We start from the raw sequence: 23,628 nt of genomic DNA on the forward strand, positions 1-23,628 counted from the left end.
ACAGACAGTAGGTGATTTGTCTGGAACACCCAGTTTTAGGCCAATCTTGAAAAGACACATTTTCCTACTCCATTGTTTTTCAAATTCTGTGACATCCAATCACATGTGTTCAGCTACAATAGGTAGTTCAGTTCCATTCTTAACATAATTTCCCTTTATCCTGCCTTCTAGTCAGGTAGAAAGTGAATCAACAGAAAAGCTATACAATCATGGTCTTTAATTAATTCTGGATTTGAACAGTACTGGAAAGTTGATATATTGTAATAAAAATGCCTCAGGAAAGTAACTTTGCTACTTTTAATAACCGTCTTCAGAAAAATCTATAAGACTTTTCCTATTTTCTGTTGGCCTAATAAACTTGTGTGAGCAGTTGCTCTTTCTGGCGAAACTGGATAAAGCAATGAAATATCTTTGAGAGCTCTCACATTTTTTTCCTCTTACTATCCCCTTCCAATCCTTGGCCAGTGTTTATCTTGAAAATGCAAAGGTTACTTGAACATTAGGCAGACTTGGGAAGCTGATTGTTTGCCATTTCAGCAGAAGGATTTGAAGAATTTTGATGGCATCTGATAAATATTCTTCTTGTAACTCTGCCCCTTGCAGCTCTTGAGTTTACTGAAGGCAGCATTACTATTTAACTTTCAACAAAATCAGTAAACCAGTGAGAGCCACTAGGAATTCCTCTTTATCTAAATCATTTCACTTAATAATTTTCCTAGTAATTATAGAGCACACATTCCTCCTTGTGATGTATAACTCTAAATCCTCTTGATGATACATAAAATCCAAGTTATTATGGGGTGTACTTTGCTAAAGAATGTATCATAGTGTATCAATTCTGTTTTGAGTTTAAGTAAGGGCGAAGGCATGGATATCTCTATTTAAATGAAAACAACAGAATGAGCTTTTATACAGGGATGTGCTAAAGGAAAGCTCCACTCAGAATAACAGCAGTGCGCTTGTTTTATCTGTGCTTCATGGGGATATATAATTATGCAACTGTACATGAAGTTCTTATCTCTTCTCTGGAGGTGTCATCACTTCTCATAAAAGTATCTGTCATTCTAGTAAGGAATTCAAGCCATTTGTTTGCATTAGATGCTAATTAGCTGTAACCTTATTGTTGCCACTAAACATTATGAACAGGAAAACATCACAGGAAGAATGAACAACTTCTCTTTATCAGATGTTGACACAGACAAAAATCTCTAAGTCTGCGCAAGGGAAAACAGTTATAGTATTGTTTCTGTTTGAAAGGCACTGAAGTGGTTCTCTCTTTTATACAAAAGAAAAGAACACTTTTCGTATGAATTCATATTTGCCAAGTAAGATAAGATGCAAGATGCAGCGTTTTATGTTTTAATCTCTGTTATGTAACATTCTTTGGAGAACAGTAGATATTAGATAATGGTGTTAATATGACTTTGTTATTCTCAGTTTAGGAGAATTAGCAAAAACCAAAAAACAAAAACCTTCTTTTTAGAAGTAAGAGTGAAGGCATTATTCTCTTTCATAATATTTGACATTAGTATTTTTTGGCTTCGTTTAGTTTATTGTGTAACAATAGTCCAAATTAAAAGCAAATTGTCCCTCGCTTCAATTTTTTCTGATAATGATTTAACTGGTTCTTCAGAAATCTTGAATTCTTCAGAAATCCAACTCTAATAGTAAGATAGAACATAATTGTAGTAACAGGTGGACAGAATGGAGAAAACATTTTTGCCCTATAAAAGTCCACATTCCATAAAATAATGGAAAAGATAAATATCTCAGATACTTAGATCTTTTCAAAATATGATTCACAGTCTCAACATATTGGCCATTAATGTTTGCAGGTATCATTTCTTCCTGTGAAGTAGGTTCTGTATGTTACCTTAACTAATCACAGGTCCACTTGTGGGTTAGCATCAGATGTGAAAGAATGCATATCACACTGATCAGCGTGAGTTAGATTTGGAAAGTGAGGGAGAAAATTTAAAAGTCATGGCTCTAAGTATTTAGCCAGAGCTAATAACTGTATAAAAATTATTGGCATTGGGAGGAAGTAGTAGCTGGGCTTTTGCATGAGCTGTTTATTTTATTGACTCTTCATCATTTATATATGTCTTTGGGGAGTAAGGATATGCAAAATCACTCTTGCTTCATTATCTGTGAATATTGGTAAATGACAGACTATTAACCTAGGATATACACCTCTAAATGAGAATGTAGATCATTTTGTTTCAAGGCTTCTCTTTTCAGCATCCTATGAATCTCTTCTGTAGTTTTACTGAAATGAGTGTGTCTGTAATCAGTGAAGTAGTCACCAACTCAGGGCGTGTGCTTCTCTTATACTGACTAGTTTTAAAGCACGTTATTACTGCGCAAATGAAAATACTTAGGGGGTGAGTCCTTTAAAATGCTTCAATTTGAAAGCTCAGTATAAACCCACATGACTGAATTCCATGTTTTTGGTGTAAATTCTATGTTAGTATGAAAATGTTGGTGTCATGGTGTGCCCACCTTACCTAATCTGGTTACCGATACCTTATTATTTTTTTCCCTTTTACTCAGTCAAAGGCCTTTTATTCAGTTGTTGTCGTTTTGGTGTTTCCTATAGGCTGTGGAGTGGGAGTGTGATGAAGCAACCAAGAAGGCCTGTTACAGCAAAGGCAAGTCCCAGGTAAGGAAGATGCCATGATGGGTAGTCATCACCTTTGTGAGGGATAGTACGTGGAACGTTTAATATGAAGGCTATTCCCGCTTATGATGCCATGGAAACTGAAAAAAGAAGCAAGATTCAAAATATATGCACAGTCAGTTCTCAAGGTTTTAACACTGAAGCAAGATTAACAACAATCAGCTGTTAGGATTCAGAACATATGATCAGATATAATTTGCACTCCCAGTCATTAGAGTAAGATAAGAAATTAATTGGTTATGATGTCATTTCGAAAGATATGGGCTTGAATTTTGAAAATACTATTTTAATTTCCCCCAATCATATCTTACAGCTAACTCCAGAATGTAGCTATATGATAAATATAATTACTATATCAAAAATGACTTGAGGTTTTTTATAATTCATCTTAACATGTCTTTAAAATAAGTTCTCTCTCTCTCCATATGAAACTCTACATGGCCAAGTTCCTAAGGAAAGAGCAGATTATAGCTAACATTGGAAATACATCTCTTGAGCTACTGTGCACATTGCAGGCCTACTTTCACACGACTGGTGGGCTTAGAAAGAGACATGAAGCTCTTTTCCAAGGAAGTCTGTTTCTGAGGAAATCCCACTGGATCATCTTGAGGAAGTGCTTCTGCAGCTGGTGCATAAGCTCATTATGTCTCATTCTGTTAGTGATCATCTAATACTTTATTGGAACGTGGGCCTTTCCGATGTGAATCACACTTTGGGTCACCGAGTAAAGCAGACTCACAGGGAGAAGCAAAGAGGGCTCGCTGCACAAAGTGTGGTCCCAGGGCCAAGGGCTTGAGGAAAAATATAGCAAACGGAGAGGGCGCTGCTAAAAGATGCTTACACCACCTGTGTTTGTCCAAGAGGGTTACGCACTTTATTTTACCCAATTTCATTTTCTGTTTCTTTGTCTTTTAACTCAACAGTTTTGAGAGTCAGACATGGAGGCAGGTCTCAGCAAACTTAGTCATTGGCTTTCCCAAAACTAGGAAAGAGTTAGGAAGTAAAGAACTAGGCAGAAGGAAGGAGAGAAGGAAGAAAATGCGATCTTAGCTAGAGAAACACTTGGAGACATTTTACAAAAGCAGAAATTGATGACTGCTGTTTATTGAAAGATATCTAACCTCAGAAGGTACCTCTGAGATAAAGCATCAGAGGCACAAGAAGATTTGAAAGTGGCACCAGGTTCCAAAGAATCAGAATATCGTCTCTTAAGTTACCCCCCAAAATAAATAAATCAGTACATAGTAAATTTATTTACCTCTATAACAAATTCAGAAGAGTTTGTATAAATTATGTATGAAACCTTTGAAAACGTTCTTCCTATTTGGTTTTTCCTCTCCTCCCTGTAACGCTTACATGTTTGATAGGACAGGTGGATTCCTGCCCTTTTTTTTGCTTCTCACTCATCTCGGAGCACAAGAAATTCTTCAAGTAAGACCCCCGTAGTGAGGAGTGAAAGCTGGGGAATCAGATCTGCCTCGGGGGGGAGGGTGGGAAAAACGACTTTCTTTCCTCTAGCAAGATCCACTGATGGGAAGCATTGGCCTCTCTCTCCAAGGTTCTCATGCCAACACTGCTCCCTTTGTCTGGCGACATCAGTGCCCCCAGGGTCCCTGGGCACCGTCTGTGACCTCATTCTGCCCATGCTTTCTTCTCCCTTTTACTTTTCCTCTTTTCTCTCCTTTCTCTTCTTGTCTTCATCTTCCTCTGGTACTTTAGGGCTTCTTCCTCCCCTTCCTTCTTGCTGAGGCTGTGATACACCCACAAGCAGCACTATTCAGTTTTGGGAAACCCCGCCAAAATCTTTGTGGACACCTGCCTGTCTTAAGGCCTGTCTGAGGACATGTGTAGTTGGTAGCCCTGGGTCGGCGGGTGGCTGGGCCTCCCTTCCCTTCCGAGGCCCCATCTAACTGTTCCCCGCCCTGCCTCCCTCCCCCATCTCCCTGGACTTGTGTGTCCCCACTCCTCAGGGGTTCCTGCCTGACCTGTCCCACCCCACTCTGCATCACTTCTCAGTAGCCGTTTGTATTTCCTGGTCAGTCTGCGTTTTAGTTATTCAGCCCCCTCCCCTGAGCTGGGCCACATGAATTCTTGTTGAGCCCAGGACACAGCCTGTAGTGGCTGTTTGACTTCACTCCACTAAGGAGCGAGCAAACACGTAAGCCTTCATCTGGCTTCTGCCCTCACCACTCCCGATGCCGGAGCCACTTCTTGTGGTGGAGTCTGTCCTGGCCTCTACCTGCCACATGCCAGTCATTCCTTTCACCCATCATGACAACCAAGATCAACCAAGAATGTCTCCAGACATTGCCGGACAGTGACTTGGGTGAAAATCCCAGGCGTAATTCCCAAGATGGTATTGTACTGGCAACTTTTACATTGTCTATTTTGAATTTTGCTCTCCCTTTAAGAGTACTTTCATATTTCATCTAGATCACACTTATTTATTCATTTCAAGGGCTTTAAAAAAATGTCCTCTCTGTGGACTTCAGTCTCCTGTGTGTTAAAGGAAAACATTCAATTACTTAATCTAGCCAAGTTTCTCCTGCTAATAGTCTATGAGTCTACAATTTTAAAACAATCCGTGTGGTAGCCTTATACTAGTAGATTATTACTCCATGGGGTGAAAAGTTGCTTCTGCTGAATCAAAATTGTCCCATATTTTTCCTTAAGCTGTGATCATTCGTTGTTTGATGCTTAGAAATTAAGCAAGTAAAAACCAGAGAACACACAGGAAAGGCCATCTTTCATGCCTATTAGGAATATATCTTTGATTCACAGAAAGGACAGATCATTATTATACATAATTGAGGTTTCCTGATAAACAGAAAGAAAATGAGCAAAACAAACATTGTCAAAGAAAATAGTACCTTTAAGTTCCACATGTTTCTGGTTTCAATGGGCTAAGAACAATGGCAAACCCCAGTAATTATCAATCGATTCAAACTGTGTTTGTGGATGGGATTTTTTTTTTTTAAGATGAATGTGTTAAGACAGATGAAGATGAATTTCAAAGTGCCAATGTGAGAAAGAGAAATGGCATATTCTTTTAGGTTGCATGAAGTACACTGATAAACTCACAGACAGTTTTGAACAACCTACGCTTGGTTGAAATAGAATTTGGTTTTGTAGCAGAACCATGTGCGATGAAGTTCATGTGCACAAACTGATGTGATAGGTCTATGAAGGCAGCAGCCTAGGCAGCGCTGCTGGGCTGGTCCAGGGCTGGTGAGAGCAGAGGGACATCCAGGGCTCTTCATTTTCTGTTACTAGTTCCTTTCTCTTATATAGCATCTCTGTGGCTTTCTTAAAGTGGCACCTGGCACAACAGCCATCAGAGATCCCGAGCCCAGCTCCTGGAACACAGAAGGAAAGGAAACAAACAGCTCCAAAGGTCTAGTCCCTGAATTCAGAATTCATTCAACCCTAATTTCCCTGTTCTGACATTTCAAGGAGCCAAATCAGGAGACATTTCCATAGAGTCCATTTGACTGAAATGTAACATCTCTTTGGGGGAGTGGAATTCAGATTTTCTTAGTAGCCCTGAGTTTAGAAATAAGAATTCAATTGTTTTCTGTTTTTGTTGGCGTTAGAGTAATATGGAAACTTACACACAAATTTACAAAGTTTCCCTTCTTCCTGAAATAGAGTAATGCAAAATGTGACATCTCAAAAATGCGAAAAATGCTAGCCATTTTGTCTGAACTCATTTTTTCCTACCCTAAGAAAAGTGGTCTGTGCTTCTCCACATAATGCCTTTTACTGCAGAGCCAAGAATGTGGAGCGTGGATGAGGCGCTGGGCCTTCAGGGGTGCGCCCACTCAGTCCTCTGGGGAGAGCATTCCTCCGCGGGCTGCAGAGGGGAGAAGAGAGAGGGCACATTTCCTCGTGTTCCCCATGTTGCTGGGACCGACACGGACATCATTTCACGTTCAGTCGATTAAAATGACCATTTAGGGAATCAACGTCAAGAAAATGTAGCCAGATCTTTGATTTGAGCCTGTGTAGCAGAGAAGGGAGGACGGAGACTGTCAATTCTTGGTGAGCTTTGAATTCTATTTTACTTAAAATTTTCAGCTCACTTGGGAGAAAAGGGGTGACTTGACCTGAAATGGCTTAAACATCCTATCTACGAAAACAGGAGTGGGAAATCTGTGTTGTTTATGGATTCAAAAAGGTTTCATAATAAAATCTGTTGGATTTAGTTATTTTTGAAACATCACTCTAGACATTGGCTTCTAGAAGTATTTAAATGTGTTTTACACAAATGTTATTTTAAACGTAAATAGTCGATTCTCTTGTGATCTAACAAAAGCTCCTTGTCTGCTTGGGGTTATTATGTCTAAACCAAAGCCCTTCCTACCATGACCTTTAGGAACTTTACAGAGGAAACACAACCGCTTATTAAGGGAGTGAAAGAGCTCCTTTATGCACATATTATACTTTATAATTTTCAAAAGATTCTCGTTTGTGATCTCATTTCAGTATTTTTAACACCAAGTTCCTAGAACGATTTTGTAAGTTAGTGGGAGAGTTTGGATTAGAATCCAGTGCTCTGTGTATTGCTCTTCCTGCTGTGTCCTGTGGTCCTGCTTCCCAGGTTGTCAAATTCTGCTCATAAACAGGTAAATTCCAGAGAAGAAAAACATGATGCCATCCCGCCTGGGAACCTGTGATGTAGGGGGTGAAACGACGTTTTCATCCAAGGTGCCAATGTCTGGAAAGCTGTGAGTTAGCTGGTGCAGGCAGTACACTACAGAACTGCCTTTGTTCTGTATAATTGCTCCAGAAACGGAGGGTTCTTTAAGATCAGACACTAACAACCTGTGCAGATTACACATACCAAATGTTGATTCCGTAACAAGTTACCCTTGGAGTCAGAGCTCAGTTGAAAACAATCTCATTAGGTAAATAAATATATATAATATACTCTATTAATACACTTATATAGCATACACTCTTTTAATATATATTCGTATATATGTGTATCCGTATATTTATAGTTTTATAGATATACATATAAATATCTATATTTATATATCTAAATATGGACATAATAGTATGTCTATATATTTATATAAATGCTTCTGTAATATGTATGCGTATATATTCATATGTAATATATATGTCTCCTATATATGTATATATGTCTTATATATGTGTGTGTGTGTGTGTTTATATATATATTTACATCTGATTGGATGGTCCAGTTTTTCAAGACCCACAGTTAGTCTTTCTTCAAGCAGAACATCTGTTTGGGAAATAAATATGATGAAGTGCTGCAGGGCAAACCCAGTTATTTCATGAAGAAAATTGTCCCCAAACACATGCTCTCTCTGCTGGGGCCTCGGTCTTATGTCCTTGAGATCAAGTGGGCATCGGCTGTCACATCTAAAAGCTCTTTCGGTGAGTCAGCAACTGTGCATGTCAGCTCTCAATTCAAGCAGGAATTGCTTCAAAGTCAAGGACAGGTTGACCCACCGGTGGGACTGCAGGCACAAGCGGGTTATTTTAATGTTTAAGTGCTATTATCAAAGTGAGGTAGATGAGTTTCATTGTAACAACAGAAGCCATGTGCTGGCAGGCTCCCGGGAGCCTTGGGAACGTGCACTGTGTCTTCCTGGAAAACTGGAATTCCTTAAATCCCCTTATGCCATTTTTGAGCTACAGAAATGGTATAAAAGAAACAAATTCTCAGGTGAGATTCTTATCATGGACATTTAGATAAGCTCATTTAAAAGATAAACCTAGAGTAGAACCTCCTGAAAGGACTTCTGTGTTATATTTTAAAACACGTGGTCCAAGCAGTACTTGTAGTAGGTTCAGGTAACCCGTGAAAAGCCCCTGTCTGTAGCAAAGACTGACAAAGTGATAGACTATAGATTTTCCCATAGGAGAATTTGGATTTGGGGATCACCATCATGAGGAGACTCAGTATTACAGGGCCTGGCACTCAGCCGTTTCCTGTCATTCTTAATTTTTTTTTTTTTTTTTTTTTTTTTTTTTTGCGTTACGCGGGCCTCTCACTGTCGTGGCCTCTCCCATTGCGGAGCACAGGCTCCAGACGCACAGGCTCAGCGGCCACGGCTCACGGGCCCAGCCGCTGCGTGGCATGTGGGATCTTCCCGGACCGGGGCACGAGCCCGCGTCCCCTGCATCGGCAGGCGGACTCTCAACCACTGCGCCACCACTGATTCATAAATTGATCTTCTGCTCCAAAGCAAAGCACTTCTGCTTTCTTTCATTTCTGTTTTTACATTCTGTTTTGCTTGGACTTTCTCCAATCTCTCATCAAAAAAAAAAAGAAAGAAAAAGAAAGTTGTAATTTTCAATGTATTTATTTGCTTAGGATTCACATCCAGTCTGTTTCTAGATAGAATCAGTTGAGCAGTTTGTGAATTAACCATGAGGGAACATTTAGGGGAGTGAAACAGGAAGGGGCTGAGCTGAGCCGACCCAGACTGTCGGGCGAATGAGTTCAGCCTTGGACAGTTAAGAAGAAACACGGAAGTACCACCCCGCCTCCAGTGGTTCCTCCTATTGGACACAGAGGGTGAGAAGAGCTCGTCCAGCCTCACTGGTGATGGGACAGAACTCTTCCCCCCCAATCCTCTTCTCTGTTCCCTCCAACCTTGCATGCTGGGCTTACCTAAAGCATTACCCTCCTCAGGCCCCACTTACTGTACGTAAGCAACTACGGCTTTCACGGAGCTGGTGATGCCTGCATCCTCTTAGTAAAGACTGCATAAGCCTCCATGTCCGATTGTCCAGTTTCCTGACATTTACCTGCTTCCTTCCCTACATCCTCACTCAACATGAGGGAGCCTATCAGCATCGGGGAGACACACAGCCCAGGTAACCTTTCCCAGAGGGTACAGTGTATTCTCGTGATTTCCAGAACATACTTTTTAAATTCTCTGTTCTAATTCTTTAAAATTTTTTTTTTGATGTGGACCATTTTAAAAAAGTCTTCCTTGAATTTGTTACAGTATTGCTTCTGTTTTATGTTTTGGTTTTTTGGCCGCGAGGCATGTGGGATCTTAGCTCCCCGACCAGGGATCGAACCCTCACCCCCTGCATTGGAAGACAAAGTCTTAACCACTGGACCACCAGGGAAGTCCCTCTCTGTTCTAATTGAAATAATATTGTGCCCTCCCTCATTTACTTTTTTCCAGGATTTTTTTTGACAACCAGTTGGATTTGTCCTTCTGCTCTGACACACGTCAGCATCCTGGGTATCACATCCCCAGCCATCTTTCTAGTTCTTCATCAAGTTTGTAATGGGCCTTCAGGAAGGTTAATGACCTACAGTCCTGTTTTCACTTTGTCTTTCTTTTGGGAGATTAAGATAAACACCACATCTGTTATCTTTATTGTTTCTCTTCCCAAAATTGATTAGAGGCCCTTGCTTTTTCTTCACCAGGTCTGTAAGACTCAGCCATGAGAGCACCTCTTTTCAATGGGGATGATTCTCTTGGAATAACTTACCCTTGGCCAAGTTCATGGTGATATGACTGCCTCTAGAGCATTTCTACCTGTGTCAGTCTCCTGCTTTAAAAAAACAAAACGCGAAAAGTTCTTTTATGTTTTGACTCATTCTTGAGAGAGTTCTAAAAGCAGCAACAGAAAACAAACAAAATCTCCACATCGCTCCACTGTCTGTAATTTTCTCTCATTCTTTATTATAGTGGCATTGTTGTGTCTGCTTTGTCCATTCCGGCCATCAAGAGCCATCTCAGCCCTGTGTTCCCCGAGTTGTCTTTCTGGAGTGCCCTCAGACGCCATTAGGTCTGGGGTTTCCACCCTGGCCTTGATCCTGTCTCTGCAAACTCTGTGCCCCTCTGCTCTCTGAGGCGGCGCACCCCTCCTCTGTGTTCTCTGAGTGAGAGCTCCCTGACCCTGGGAAGGGATAACGATGTGCCTTTTTGATGTCTTGGTTTGTTCTTTCTCTTCAGAACTCTCCTTCCCTTTCCCCAGGTATAAAAGCAAAACAGAACAGAACAAAATAAGCCTCCCTATCAGGTGTACCTTTCTCAGTTACTCAATTTATTGTCTTCCTTTGACACTCATTTCTTAATTCGTCTAATAGTTAATTTCAATCTTTCATTCTGTCTTTTTTTTTTCCTCAGTCAAAGTATCTTCAGTTTAGCAGCCAATGATAATTTGTTGTTTTTTTTTTCCGCACACACACACTGTATTTTATTTTTACAGGCGATAAATAGACTGACACCAAGCATTGTAAATGGATGACCGCAACAGAAGCAACAATGATTGCAATTACCAAACACGAAACACACTCACACTACGTCATAATATTGACATTCAGTCCAGGAATCCTCCACTGTAACAGCTCCTTCACTTTGCAGTGAAAATTGATTGGTATATTTTTTGCCTCTGAGTCCTCGTGGGATTTTTTTTTTTAATTCAAACAGAAAGTCACAAAAATTATAATCATCCTCATCAGTTCACTCAGTCCCACGTAACTAATTTTTTTTCATCTTGATCTTTTGTTAGCACGTTTATGAATTCATCAGTTTTCCATTAGAGTTCTGAAAATGCTTATTCATTCAGTTCAGCGGTATAGTCAGTTACCAGAAACCTGTACTTGTCAGAGTCTTTTCCATGAATTCCTTGAAGATGAAACCCTTTTATAGGAACATTTTTGCAAAAGCATCAGAGCACACCCAGAACTGTCTGTAAAAGACAAAAGACTTAAAAATGACCACGGTTAAAGATTTGATGAAAGTTCATAATAATGCAATTGGCAAGGAAATTTAGTTATTTCTGAGATATACATTTTAAAGTAATAACTAGAATTATGACTTATAACATTATACCAGAACATATAAGATTTTTAGAAATTTCATGTAATGTCTGAAACATTTATATTAACATATTCCCATACAAAAAATCAAAGAAAGTTTAGTATTAGTTGTTTTTTGTTTGTTTTTTTTTTTTTTTAGACTGCAGGATAATTTGTTGCTTTTATTGTTAGTAGTAGTATTAGGAAAATTATCTACCTTCGATATTTCACTTTACAGTTAGAAAACAAATTCAAATATTTTAGCTCATTTTATATCCACAGCTAGGCCATGCCACAGGCTGAGTTATGGCAAATCAACATTCGTGGAGACTGAGGCTCCATTCCACTGAAGAGAGCATTGCTGTGCCGTTAGATCCAGATCCTCCTGATTGGGGAAATGTGTGTCAAACCGATATATCCTCATGCAACATCTTCTAGGTCTGGTTGGTTGGTCAGTCACCATTTCCTGTTCATTTGCTGGAGTCTGACTTTGCCCTTTCACACGGAAGCAGGAGGGACTGAATTACGGAAGTAGTTTCCTTACCTGTCTCCTGAACTCCCCTATCACATCTCTACTAGCTTCCACGTGGTCCAGAGTGGTCCTTCATTTACAAACATCACCTCAGGTCAAAACAGCATGCAGTGGCACAGGGAGATCAGCTCGGTGCTCTGTGACCACCTGGAGGGGTGGGATAGGGAGGGTGGGAGGGAGACGCAAGAGGGAGGGGATATGGGAATATACGTATATGTATAGCTGATTCACTTTGTTATACAGCAGAATCTAACACAACGTTGTAAAGCAATTATACTCCAGTAAAGATGTTTAAAAAAACAACAACTGCATGCAGTAAAAACATAAAACGGTTCCTTCACATTCAGAATAAAAAGTAAACTCACTGGTCTGGCACACCTGGCCTGTGCCTGGCTCCCCAGCTTATGTCTACCTCTTCTGTACATAGTGAAAGCACGGTGCTTTCTCCAACCGTGATGCCTTGTCACAGTCCATTCTTTCTGCTGAGAATGTGTTTTCCCTCCTTTGCTCAGTAAAATCCTGCAAGTGTCAGGGGGTACCTCCTCAAGGAAGCCTCAGCAAATCCTACGCTTCCTTTGAAACTTATCTCAGGTGTCATCTCCTCCAGGGAGCCTTCCTGCACCTCCTCCCTTCCCCTCTCCTCTGGGGCTAGCAATATGCTGTTCTCCGGTGACTCCTCATTAGAGTACGTGGACAGCTCCGTGTATTTTAATTTTGCGCTACGGGCCTAGATTGTGACTTTTTCCACAGTCTCTGCCAAAGAGTATCTAATCAGTAAATGCTTGCTAGCTGAATGAATGAAGAGCTTTCTACCTGAAAGTTCCTGCACTACTGTGACCACGTCCTAGACTTCTATGTATGTTTTGCAATCACAGCAAAAAAATTCAGCTGTGAGCCATCCCTCAGCATGAGCTTTCATGCCTCTTGTTCCAGACATCCTTGACTTATTAGTTATATTTTAATTTTTCATCAGAGAATCAAACATGTTTATAGATTCTTGCTGTGTATGCATTTTGAGAACTTTATGTGAAACTTCTTGCAATTTGCAATCAGAGTTTCCCATGTGACCCTAGCATCTGGAGAAGCATTCACCATGTTTTTTCAAGTTCCTGGGGAAGTTTTCTAAGACACTGTTTCATGAGCAGTGTTTGTTTATTTTCCTAATATATGTCAAAGGCAATTTAGGGCTCACACTGTTATCTGCTACAACTCAAAATGAAAGCCCATTCCTCAAAAGAAGACACATGCTCTGAGATTTTAACTGAACAAATATCCTCGATTGAGCAAGTGCGCAGAGAAAGTCAGACTATTTTAAAGTTCTGTTGTTATTTTTTGGTCAGTATCCGAGAGGATTTTTTTGTTTGTTTGTTTGTTTGTTTTTACTGGTTAATTAACGTCTAATCTATTAACTAGACAAGATGTATTCATATTCACCGTTCCTCTTGCGCTGAGGCCTCCTTAATGAGTTTCTTGTGATTTTTTAATTTTTTCAGGAGGAATGTCAGAACTACATCCGGGTACTGTTGGTGGGTGGCGACAGGTTATTTACCTGTGGAACCAACGCTTTCACGCCTGTCTGCACCAACCGCACGGTACGGCTTCAGGTGGAGCTTTGACAGATTTTAATACCTGGAAAATCCAAGCATTCTATTAAAACCCTAGTTTTAAACGTGTTTCTATTCTCCAAAGAGTTGCTTTTTAATTTTAAAAAACATCTTTTGTCAAACTGAGTAAATATTTGATGGACTGATCTATTACTAATAACACTATTATATAAAGAACTGGTAATAATTCTAGCTTGTTTAATTAAATTTAAATATGCTTTCAGACTATTTCTACCAGCTTATTTCCCACCAGACCCTAAAGATAATCCTAAACGTATTCTTATTTCTTTTTCTTCTTTATCGTAGGGAGGCTGTTAAGTATTAAAATAACCTAAAATCATAATCCAAGTGAAGAAAATACAGTTTACAACTTGGATGAGAAGAGTGTCAAAAAAGTAAAGCAAACTAGCAAACAAATGGAACCCTAGGAAAAGTAAAGTTATATGCCCCCCTCTGTCTTTTTATTTTAACCTGCCATTATTGACAGGGGAATTTTCAGCATCCAGGTCTTATACCCGTAGAACTGCCGGGTTATCAGAGCACACGTGTAATCTTCCTTATATGGGATATTCATTTGATCTTCCTCCAGGAACATGATGAAGAAATATCACTATGTTAATTTCCTTGTTACACACTTTCTCTCAAGACCTGAGCTTACCATCCTCTTTTAGTATTCATTATTTTCAAATAACATTCAGTTATTGGAAAGAAAGGGAGGATGTTGATGATAAGAAGTGATGCTCACAGAGAGATCCCTAGGTACCATGGCCTGTCCGAAGCACCTTACAACTTCATCCTCACATCCACCCTACGTGGTGCTTACCCTTTGGGTCACCACTTTATAAGTGTCTAAGGCTTAAAGACTTGAAGTAGCTTACCCGGGGCTACACGTCTAATAAAGCAGGCAGTGTATCTGAGCCCCCCTGCCTAACCCCTCTGCTCTTGTACCTCTCAGGTAAGAGTAAAGAAACCAGAGGAGAGCAAAGATTCCCTCCCCATCCAAAGAACTTTTCTCATGCACTGATTGTTCAGCTCCTCAAATGCTGGATTCCCACCACTTGACTGCAAGGCACTGAGTTGCCTCTCTGAAAACTAAAAACTAAAGGCTTGGAAATTTGGGCTACGTGGAGCTAAATGTCCATACATCCTTACCCATGAATGCAGTTTTGGGCTATTCATAATATTTCGATTCACTTTTATTGATAAAATTGTACATAATTTTTATTGCAATTTGTATTTCTATAAATATTGAAGTTGGGTTTTTAAATTAAAGTGGAAAAATCTGCACTGTCCCATGCATTATAAATAAAGTCATAGACAATAATCTCACTTTGTCTTTTGTGAGTATCCAAAAGCCAGAGGTTCAGTAACTCTCAAAGGATGATGAGAGCGCTTGTTTGGTAGATTGTCTAAGGATGACCACCGTGTACTGTTCTCATCCGAGTCAGAGTGCAGAAGTCTGTCCCATTGTATGAGCCCCCGAGAGTTTATCGTGCATGCTTCCTTTGCAGTTTGGGTGGATATGCTCCATTAACGCTCTTAAAGGGGTTTCCTGGGCGATAATTTGTTTCTCTGTCTCGTCTTCACACCTAGCTGAGTAACCTGACGGAGATCCATGATCAGATCAGCGGCATGGCGCGCTGTCCTTACAGCCCTCGGCACAATTCCACGGCTCTCCTCACGGCGGGCGGGGAGGTCTACGCAGCCACGGCCATGGATTTCCCCGGACGCGATCCCGCCATTTACCGAAGTCTGGGCGTCTTGCCCCCTCTCCGCACCGCGCAGTACAACTCCAAATGGCTCAACGGTAAGTCTTACCTTCACTCCCAGTTTCCCCTCTCGTTGGTCTGTGATGCCCGGTGACGTGGTGTTCAACAGCAAACTGTCACCGTTTCTAAAAATAAAATAATTTCTTCATTTTCTAAAGAAATCAAAATGTACCCGCTTTTGGATTTCAGTGTGGAAAGGTATCAGATGGCTCTTTGCCAACTCGGAAGAGAAGTGATATTCTCCACACTTAGGACATGATAATAAAGCTAATGGTGATATGAGCGTTCCTCAGACTGAAGCTGCTTTTTCATATTATTGTTTGCAGTTTAGGAAATCCGATGTCATGTCAAAGATATCTGTAGCCTCATGTGCATTCTTTCTTAACTTCTTTATTAGATACCTAAAAAGGGAAATTACTAGCGTTTCATGAAAGTTTCAGGCAATTGTGTAAAAGAATGTGTTTGGCTTTAGGTAGCTCCAAATAACTTGACCAGTTTTTTTTCTTATTTAATTTTTTATTTTATATTGGAGTGTAGTTGACTTACAATGTTGTGTCAGCTTCAGGTGTACAGCAAAGTGATTCAGTTCTACGTATACATGTAATTATTCTTTCTCAGATTCTTTTCCCATATAGGTTATTACAGAATATTGAGTAGAGTTCCCTGTGCTACACAGTAGGTCCTTGTTGATTATCTATTTTATATAGAGTAGTGTGTATATGTCAATCCCACACTTCTAATTTATCCCTCCGCACCACGTTTCCCCTTTGGTAACCATAAGTTTGTTTTCGAAGTCTGTTTCTGTTTTGTAAATAAGTTCATTTATATCATTTTTTCTTTTAGATTCCACATATAAGTTGACCACAGTTTTTTAAAAAAGGGTGTCAAGTCATACAACTGGAAGGTCAGGGTAGGTGTCTTCAGAGTTGCTCACTTCAATGACTCAAGAGTTAGTAAGGGACCCAAGTCCTGTCACCACTGTCTCTGCCACCCACAGTCTGTCAGGCTGGTCCTCAGGCTAGCTCTGCTCATGGGTGCAAACCTGCGGCTACAATTCCTGGTACTGAATCCAGACATGACAATATCCAGTGGAAGAAGAACCACGTTCCTTGTGTCCTTTTTTTGAAGAAATCAGAAACCCCCAGAAGACTTCCCTTGAATCCTGGGCTAGAACTTGGTCACTGGCTCAATTAACAAATAGAAAGTGATTCCAGCCACCCAAATTGAAGTTAAAGTTGGCTAGGTACTGAGACCTGCCAGCTGAAATTCAGCCCTCTGCATATGGGTACACACACACACTAGCAAACACAATGTTACACACACACACACACACACACACACACACACACTAGCAAACACAATGTTACTGATAGATGTATGCACCATATGTAATCCATTCCCTCAGTCGTTTAGTTGATAGTTCGCATAAAGATGAAATCTTGTAATTGCCATGATAATATTTACTATTTTGAGCTTTCGAGTCCTACGAAGATTTACTGGCTTTTCGTCAGGTACCAGCTCATTATTGTTGACCCGAGTTTCTCACCTCAGCACTATTGATGCTTTGGGCCAGATAATTCTTTTTTGGGGGGAGGGAGTTTGTCCTGATTATTGCAGGGTGGTTAGCAGCAACCCTGCATTATACCCGCTAGTTGCAACAGCATGGCCCGCCTCCTGAACTGTGACAACAAAAACTTTGTCCAGAAACTGCCAGATATTCCTTGGGGGAAATATTGCCTCTCTCTGAGAACCACTGGTTTAGAATGATCACGTCTGCATATTTATGCATATGTGTATATATACACACGAGCATTTTGTCAAAGAAGATAGTCAAACCAGCCATCACAGTTTGCCTTTAAAAGACTCCCTTGTAGAGAAAAGAGTCTTCATCCAGTTTCTTCAGCAAGTTGAATGACTCCGTGAGCTTCCAAAGGGCAACGTGAATTGTTTTCTCAAACCAAAGCACTAACTAGATTCCCTAGGTTAACATTATTTCTGTTGAACTGGTTTCAACTGGACCTTTCGACTCTCTGTGGAAGGTTTCCTTTCCGCTCTGATGCTTTCTTTCATCTGTGTAGCTTAAAGTTCTTTCTATTCATTTGTTGAGTTTTACTGGCCAAGCAGTTTCCACTTAAAAATCAAAATGACTTATTCCCCAGCCACAAGCATTGCATTTAGAGTTTGCTGAAAGCAAAGTAAAAATTAATTCGGAGTACAATCTCTTTCTTTCCCCGGAAGCGACACCCTGAAGAATATCTTGGGAAAATAATTCAGGTTATGGCATGAGTTAGAAACACTGTTTCTTTCCATGTGACTTAGATGCCCAGGCTGATCAGGTGTTCAGATGCTGTTAACCTTCTGGGTGTAATCTTTCCCATTTGAGAGTCAGGTGATGTCATAAGGACAGCTGAAGAGCTCACCCAGGGTTTCCACAGTCACTGTAGGCATATATGTCCTAAAATCATAAATGATATTATCCAGCGACTGTGGCGATTGCAAGTAAGTCCAAGGTGAACATGGCGGAGCCGCCACTCTGCTCACGGCGTCATCATAACTCGCACGACACTGAATTGTCCCGCCGTCCGCAGGGAGTGTCACCCTCTTGTTCGCCACTAGGAAGGCCCTCACTCCCAGGGCAGAGCACAGAGAGCCCTGAGGCTCCCAAGTTGAGTGTTGATTCCCTCTCCTGTGTTCTCTTGGGACACTTTCTTCTACTGAACCCTGGGGTATCATTTCTACCTCTGATTAGCCCTGGTTTTCTGCTCTGACTCTCCCTCCAGCATAGATTCTGGCCTCTGAGCCCCACTGAGCTCTGCTTCTGTGCCCCTGCTGGGCCCGGATGCAGGGACATTTATTCTCACTGTTCTTGGAATCCACACTTTTCCTTCCATCTGCCCTTTGACCAGACACCCTGTCTCTGTTCTTTCCACTGTGCTCTGGAGTAATTTTCTTTCTTTACTGGAGGTTGGTGCCTTACCTGTTATCCTTTTTTTCCATATCCTTAAATTTCTTGCTCTCTGGTGATAATCACCATCTGTTTATAAAAATGCTCAGATCTCCTCCCTCTTCCATGAGACAAAGGCAAAGAAATGCAATGAAGCTAAAAACACCCTTAGTTCCGCAGTACCCAAGAAGAGTCCTATTTCCTGTGTGATATTAGGAGTTAGATTTGTTCTTGATAGAGCTTAGTGTTGGAAAATCCCAGGGCTGGTGTGTTAAGAATATGCAGATTATGACCTGCTGAATGAAGAGGTACAAGCTTCCACGTGGGGTTGGCAGGCAGCTTCCTCAGCATCCAACCTCCCGTTTTGGGGAAGTGAAAACCCTGGGGCTTTGATTGAAGGTGTGGTTTCAGTACACTCACGCAAGGAAAGTACAGTCACAAGGTTTATTACTTGCAGATCCCAGAACCCAGGCCCCAGGAGCTGGGGAAGGGCAGCCCTCCATCCCAGGTCAAGAGCAGGAGATAGAGAGAAGGGTAGCAAACACCTATTAACTTACAAGGTTATCTGGGCAGAGGTCACTGTCTTTTCGTGGGCTCAGTGGTCGTATAAGAAGGTAGGGGATGGAGGCTTTGGAGATGGAAAGTCCTGCCGGCGAATCAGTGCTCACCCTTCAGGATGCTGATTTGTCTCAATTCTCGGTTTCCTCGCTTGCAACCTGGAAATAACTTGCCGCCGGACCTGGCAGTTGTGAGATAAAAAATCAGACCATGAAGATATGACGAATATTGGTGGCATGCAGCAGGTACTCGATAAATAGACGTAATTACTGAGAACTCCTCAAAGTCTGATACGACATCGGATGCGTAGTGGCAGTGAGTAAATGTCTGTTGGCTGGGTTCGTGGAGGAACATTTTGGGCTGTGGTTCCTGATTACTGACACCTACCAGCCTCTTGTTTCCCATCTTTCCTGACACGGACAAGCCTCCTCTGTGCTTTCCCCACTGTGCCCCCCTGCTGCCCCTCTGGGCTGGACTCTCCTGACTGCCATGTCCTGCTGCTGCCACATCCAGGTCCCCCAGACACATTCACCTACTGCACAATCCTCAGTACCTCCAGGTGTCTACAGGGCTCAGGGTCCCTGGGAGGCCATCACTCAGCTAACAGCTGCTTACAGGTTATGATAAGCAGAGCTCCTGTCTTTGGTTTGGACATTTACCAGTTTTCTGCCAACATTTCTCTGTTGACGAAAGAGAACTTTCTCGGCAGGGGAGGTGTGGGGGATAGCACCTGTGAACCGTGGTCAGCAGAATTTTTGTTTTCAGCTTCCCTGCTGTGATTAAATTGTGTACAGGATAATTTGCCTGTACAGGGAGGTAGACCCTTTCCATAATTGGGTTAATTAACTAGTACAGGGCAAACTCATGGCATGAGCGGTACAGCAGTCGCTAGCGTTTCTTGTTTGCCTCTTCCAGCCCTGTGCCAGGCATCTCCCGCCTCAGCCAGCAGCTAGGCACCAACCAACTTCACTGCCTCAAGCCATGCCTTCAGCGATGTTTTGGACGCTGGCTGTGTTTGTTTTGTTTGTTTCCTAGGGTTGCTGCCACGAAGTGCTACAAACTGGGTAGCTTAGAACAGAAATGTGTTCTCTCAGAGCTCTGGAGGCGAGAGGCCCAAGATCAAGGTGTCGGCCGCCCGTGCTCTCCTTGAAGCCTCCAGGGGAGGCCCTTCCTCACCTCTTGTAGCTCCACAGCCCTCATCATCCCTTGACTTGTGGCAGCAACACTCCAGTCTTTCCCTCTGTTCACACGGTCTTCCTCCTGTGGCTCTGTGTCCTCACATGGGTCCTATGGGATTAGGGCCCCCCTTATCCCAGTATGACCTCATCTTTACTAATTATATCTGCCATGACCCTACTTCCAAACAAGGTCACATTTATAGGTACCAACATATATTTGGGGGGATACAATGCAACCCGCAATAGTACCCTAATCAGGAAATGCTCAAATGTTGAAATCTTAAACTTCTGCGTCTTATTTTCCAATGACACTGTCACATCTCTTTCTGTGTTGCGGGTGAATCCTCTGGCCACACTCAGTCTCCTGGTCTCCGCTGTGTTCTCCTCGTTCTCGACAGACAGTGTTCCCTTCTTGTTCCCAATAAAAAGCGTCAGAAGTCATCAGGTAGGGCTCAAGGGATTGTCTTCGCCCAGGGCAGAGCCGGCCTGCACCCGTTTCCTCCTTCCATGCTCCAGAGCACTGGGGTGGACAGTCCATCCGCTTAAACTGTAGCCTTATCCACTGTGCATCCCTCCTCCACCTCGCGATCTCTGGGGAAGGGGTGCCTCTCTCTTAGGCAGCATTCTAAAGTGGATTTCATCCCCCTCATTCTGTGTCTGAATTACTCCCTCAAAGGGCTGCAGTGAAGGCTTGGCAAAACTCAGCACTGTGACCCTCCAGAGCAAGAGAAGCCCACGGCACAAAGGATGCTCTTCAGAATGTCAGAACATGTAGACAAACATGGCAAGTCATGACCCCTCAGGGACCCAAGCCTCTGGGGACCTCCTTTGCTTCAGGGCTACTCTTCAGGAGAGTGGTGACATCAGGCTGTCCAGGGTGACGTCCTGCCAGGATACAGAGAGCCCTGAGTAAGGACCTACCAAGCCTCTAATCTTCCCACCGCACCTCCCAGAGACCCAGCGTAAATACTACATGGTAGGGTTCCAGCAACCTGCCCTGAGCAAGCTAAGTGCCTTGGATCTAATACCAGAGTTCCAGGTGCATTGCCTTATGATACCACCACCATTACAGCTGTCCACCAATGAGTGGGTGTCCCGCCTGCGCCCCTGCACCAGTGCAGCAAGACCCAGGTGGTGGCCGTGCATCGGCTGCCAGCAAGGGCTGACGTGGAGAGGAGAGCAGGGCTGGCTGTGACACCTTCATCGGGTTTTCTCTTTCCCAGCCTGTGTGATCTGACTCCGCTGCTCCTTTGCCCACGTGCCCTCTCAGCATGCTTTAAGGCGGAGTGTGCATTTCCCTGGCTGCACTGTGCTTTCCTCACCATGCTCCTTCCCACGTGCTGTTTATACTGTTCTTTCTTCCCTTGAGTTTTGCCTCATCCGTAATTCCTGCTCCTCCGTAGCTTCAGTTGAAGTTGCAGTTTCCCCAAGACTCGGTGGGTCCCTTTCATCCCTTCTTGACGGGTGTTGTGCATGGCTGTCTTCACCCCACGATGCTGGAGCGCGTGGCCCCTGTCCTGCTCCAACCCCGCTCGCATCCCCATTTCACCTGCAGAGAAAGCTGAGGCAGTGCTGGCCAGCCCCCGATGCTTCCCTGTGCTCTCTCCTACCCACCCTTGCTCCTGCTTTAACCTCTTACATGCATTGCCACTGGCTCCCTCCTTTCTTCCAGGGATTAGCAGACGTTTTCTATAAAGGGCCAGAGAGCGAATATTTTAGATTTTGCATCCGTATGGTCTCTGTTGCAGCTTTTCAATTCTGCCATCGTAGTATGAAGGCAGCCGTCACCAATGCACGCTGCATGCACATACAACTTTATTCATAGCCAGCGGGCAGGATCTGGCCTGATGGCTGTAGTTTGCTGGTCCCTGTTCTATCTGGAGAGCTCTCAGCCCCAGGCAATCCAGCTGGCTAGTGGATTTAGCTCCATTATCTTTGCCCAAATGCCACTTCTCAATGGGACCTCGCCGCTGACCACCTTATTTGAAACGACCCCCTCCTCCGTCTGGCCCTCTTGATTCCCCTTAGTCACGTTAGACTTTTATCCTTAGTGTTATGCTTTTAGTACTTGTCTCCTTTCCTCCACTAGAATGAATGTTCCCTAGTGGCCAGGCTTACTTGTTGGTCACCGATGGATCCCGTATATTTTCAACAGTGCTGGACACATGGTAAACACCCACTACATCATTTTTGAATAAGTGAACTAATAGATGAGTAGTTTACATCTTTGTTTTCCCCACCCATGAGTTTCTGAATTCCTTGAGGGCAGGGATTAGGTGGGATCCATTGTTGTGTGGTCAGCATTTCATATAGTGCCTGAAACACAGTTGAGACTCCATCAATATTTGTTGAATGACTAGAAGATAGGCACGTTTCATAAGTGGCAGAAATATGAATTTTGTTGTTAACAAAGGGAACGTGTCATATGAGTTGTAACCCAGAACTTTAAAAATATAGATTTGTATGTTTGAAACTGATGCGGGTCCAAACATGTAAAGAATCTTCTTTTGCCATTCTCATTTGGACTCCCATTTTCAACCATTATGTATTCAGTTAGTTATCAAAGACAGTATGATTAATTGGATAATGTTCTGGAGGAACTTGAAACATTGAGTTATATGTTTGGTCACGACTATAAGTTTCAAAATCGGATTTTTTCCCCTGTGCAAAAATCGCTCTTCAAACAAACTTACGTGTTTAGAGAAGTACCTTAACAGCCTTAATGCATTAAAATACTAATTGTTAATAACCCTTATTAAATGATTATGGTACAGCAGGGTAATACATATTTAATGGTCTATGCTTAAAATAGAGAAGCTGTCAAACTTGCCTTCAAGAAACTGGCAATCAAACCGGGGAAACAGTCAACCCATGAAAAGGGGAAAAAAAATACGTCTGCAAAGTAGCATCGTACAGATTGCGTTTGTGGGTTCTGGGGGAACTGCGTGCTTACACATGGACTAAAACCTCGATAGGAACTTGGAAAAAGGAATCTGTCAGTGAGCTTTCAGCAGGGACATCTTTGGGGGCCTAATCTCACTGGCAGGCAGCAACCTGCTTATTTTCCTTCCCTGGAGGCAGCGTTTGTCTCTCTCTTGGGTTTTCTCCACAGAACTCTGCTGCTTCCTCCCATTCTCTGAGATTCCAGACTTGACCTCCACCTGGAGGAAAACACACTTGAAATCCATTGTATCTTTTTTTTTTTTTTTTGCGGCACACGGGCCTCTCACTGTTGTGGCCTCTCCCGTTGCAGAGCACAGGCTCCGGACGCGCAGGCTCAGCGGCCATGGCTCACGGGCCCAGCCGCTCCGCGGCATGTGGGATCTTCCCGGACCGGGGCACGAACCCGTGTCCCCTCCATCGGCAGGCGGACTCTCAACCACTGAGCCACCAGGGAAGCCCCATTGTATCATTTTTAATGAGCTATTATGTTTCCAGTCAAGAAAACTCTGTCTGTAACTATCTCAAATTCTCCTAGTTTGAAATAACTCTATCGATGTTACCCACACATTAAATAGACTCTTTGAGGTCTTTAAAATACAATGATTAACCTTCTAGTG

The 23,628-nt window shown here is 42.5% G+C and overlaps 1 protein-coding gene across 1 annotated transcript in view; it reads left to right on the plus strand.

The window, feature by feature from the left end:
- SEMA5A (semaphorin 5A) overlaps nucleotides 1-23,628 on the plus strand; it is a 477,095-nt gene that overhangs the window by 295,716 nt on the left and 157,751 nt on the right. Inside the window, exons 6-8 of the mRNA XM_060009673.1 lie at nucleotides 2,600-2,662; nucleotides 13,509-13,607; nucleotides 15,213-15,426. Coding sequence (XP_059865656.1) covers nucleotides 2,600-2,662; nucleotides 13,509-13,607; nucleotides 15,213-15,426 — 376 coding nt within the window. The remainder of the gene's footprint in view (nucleotides 1-2,599; nucleotides 2,663-13,508; nucleotides 13,608-15,212; nucleotides 15,427-23,628) is intronic.

The sequence above is a fragment of the Delphinus delphis genome, chromosome 3 (assembly GCF_949987515.2).
Source record: "Delphinus delphis chromosome 3, mDelDel1.2, whole genome shotgun sequence".
Taxonomy (NCBI): domain Eukaryota; kingdom Metazoa; phylum Chordata; class Mammalia; order Artiodactyla; family Delphinidae; genus Delphinus; species Delphinus delphis.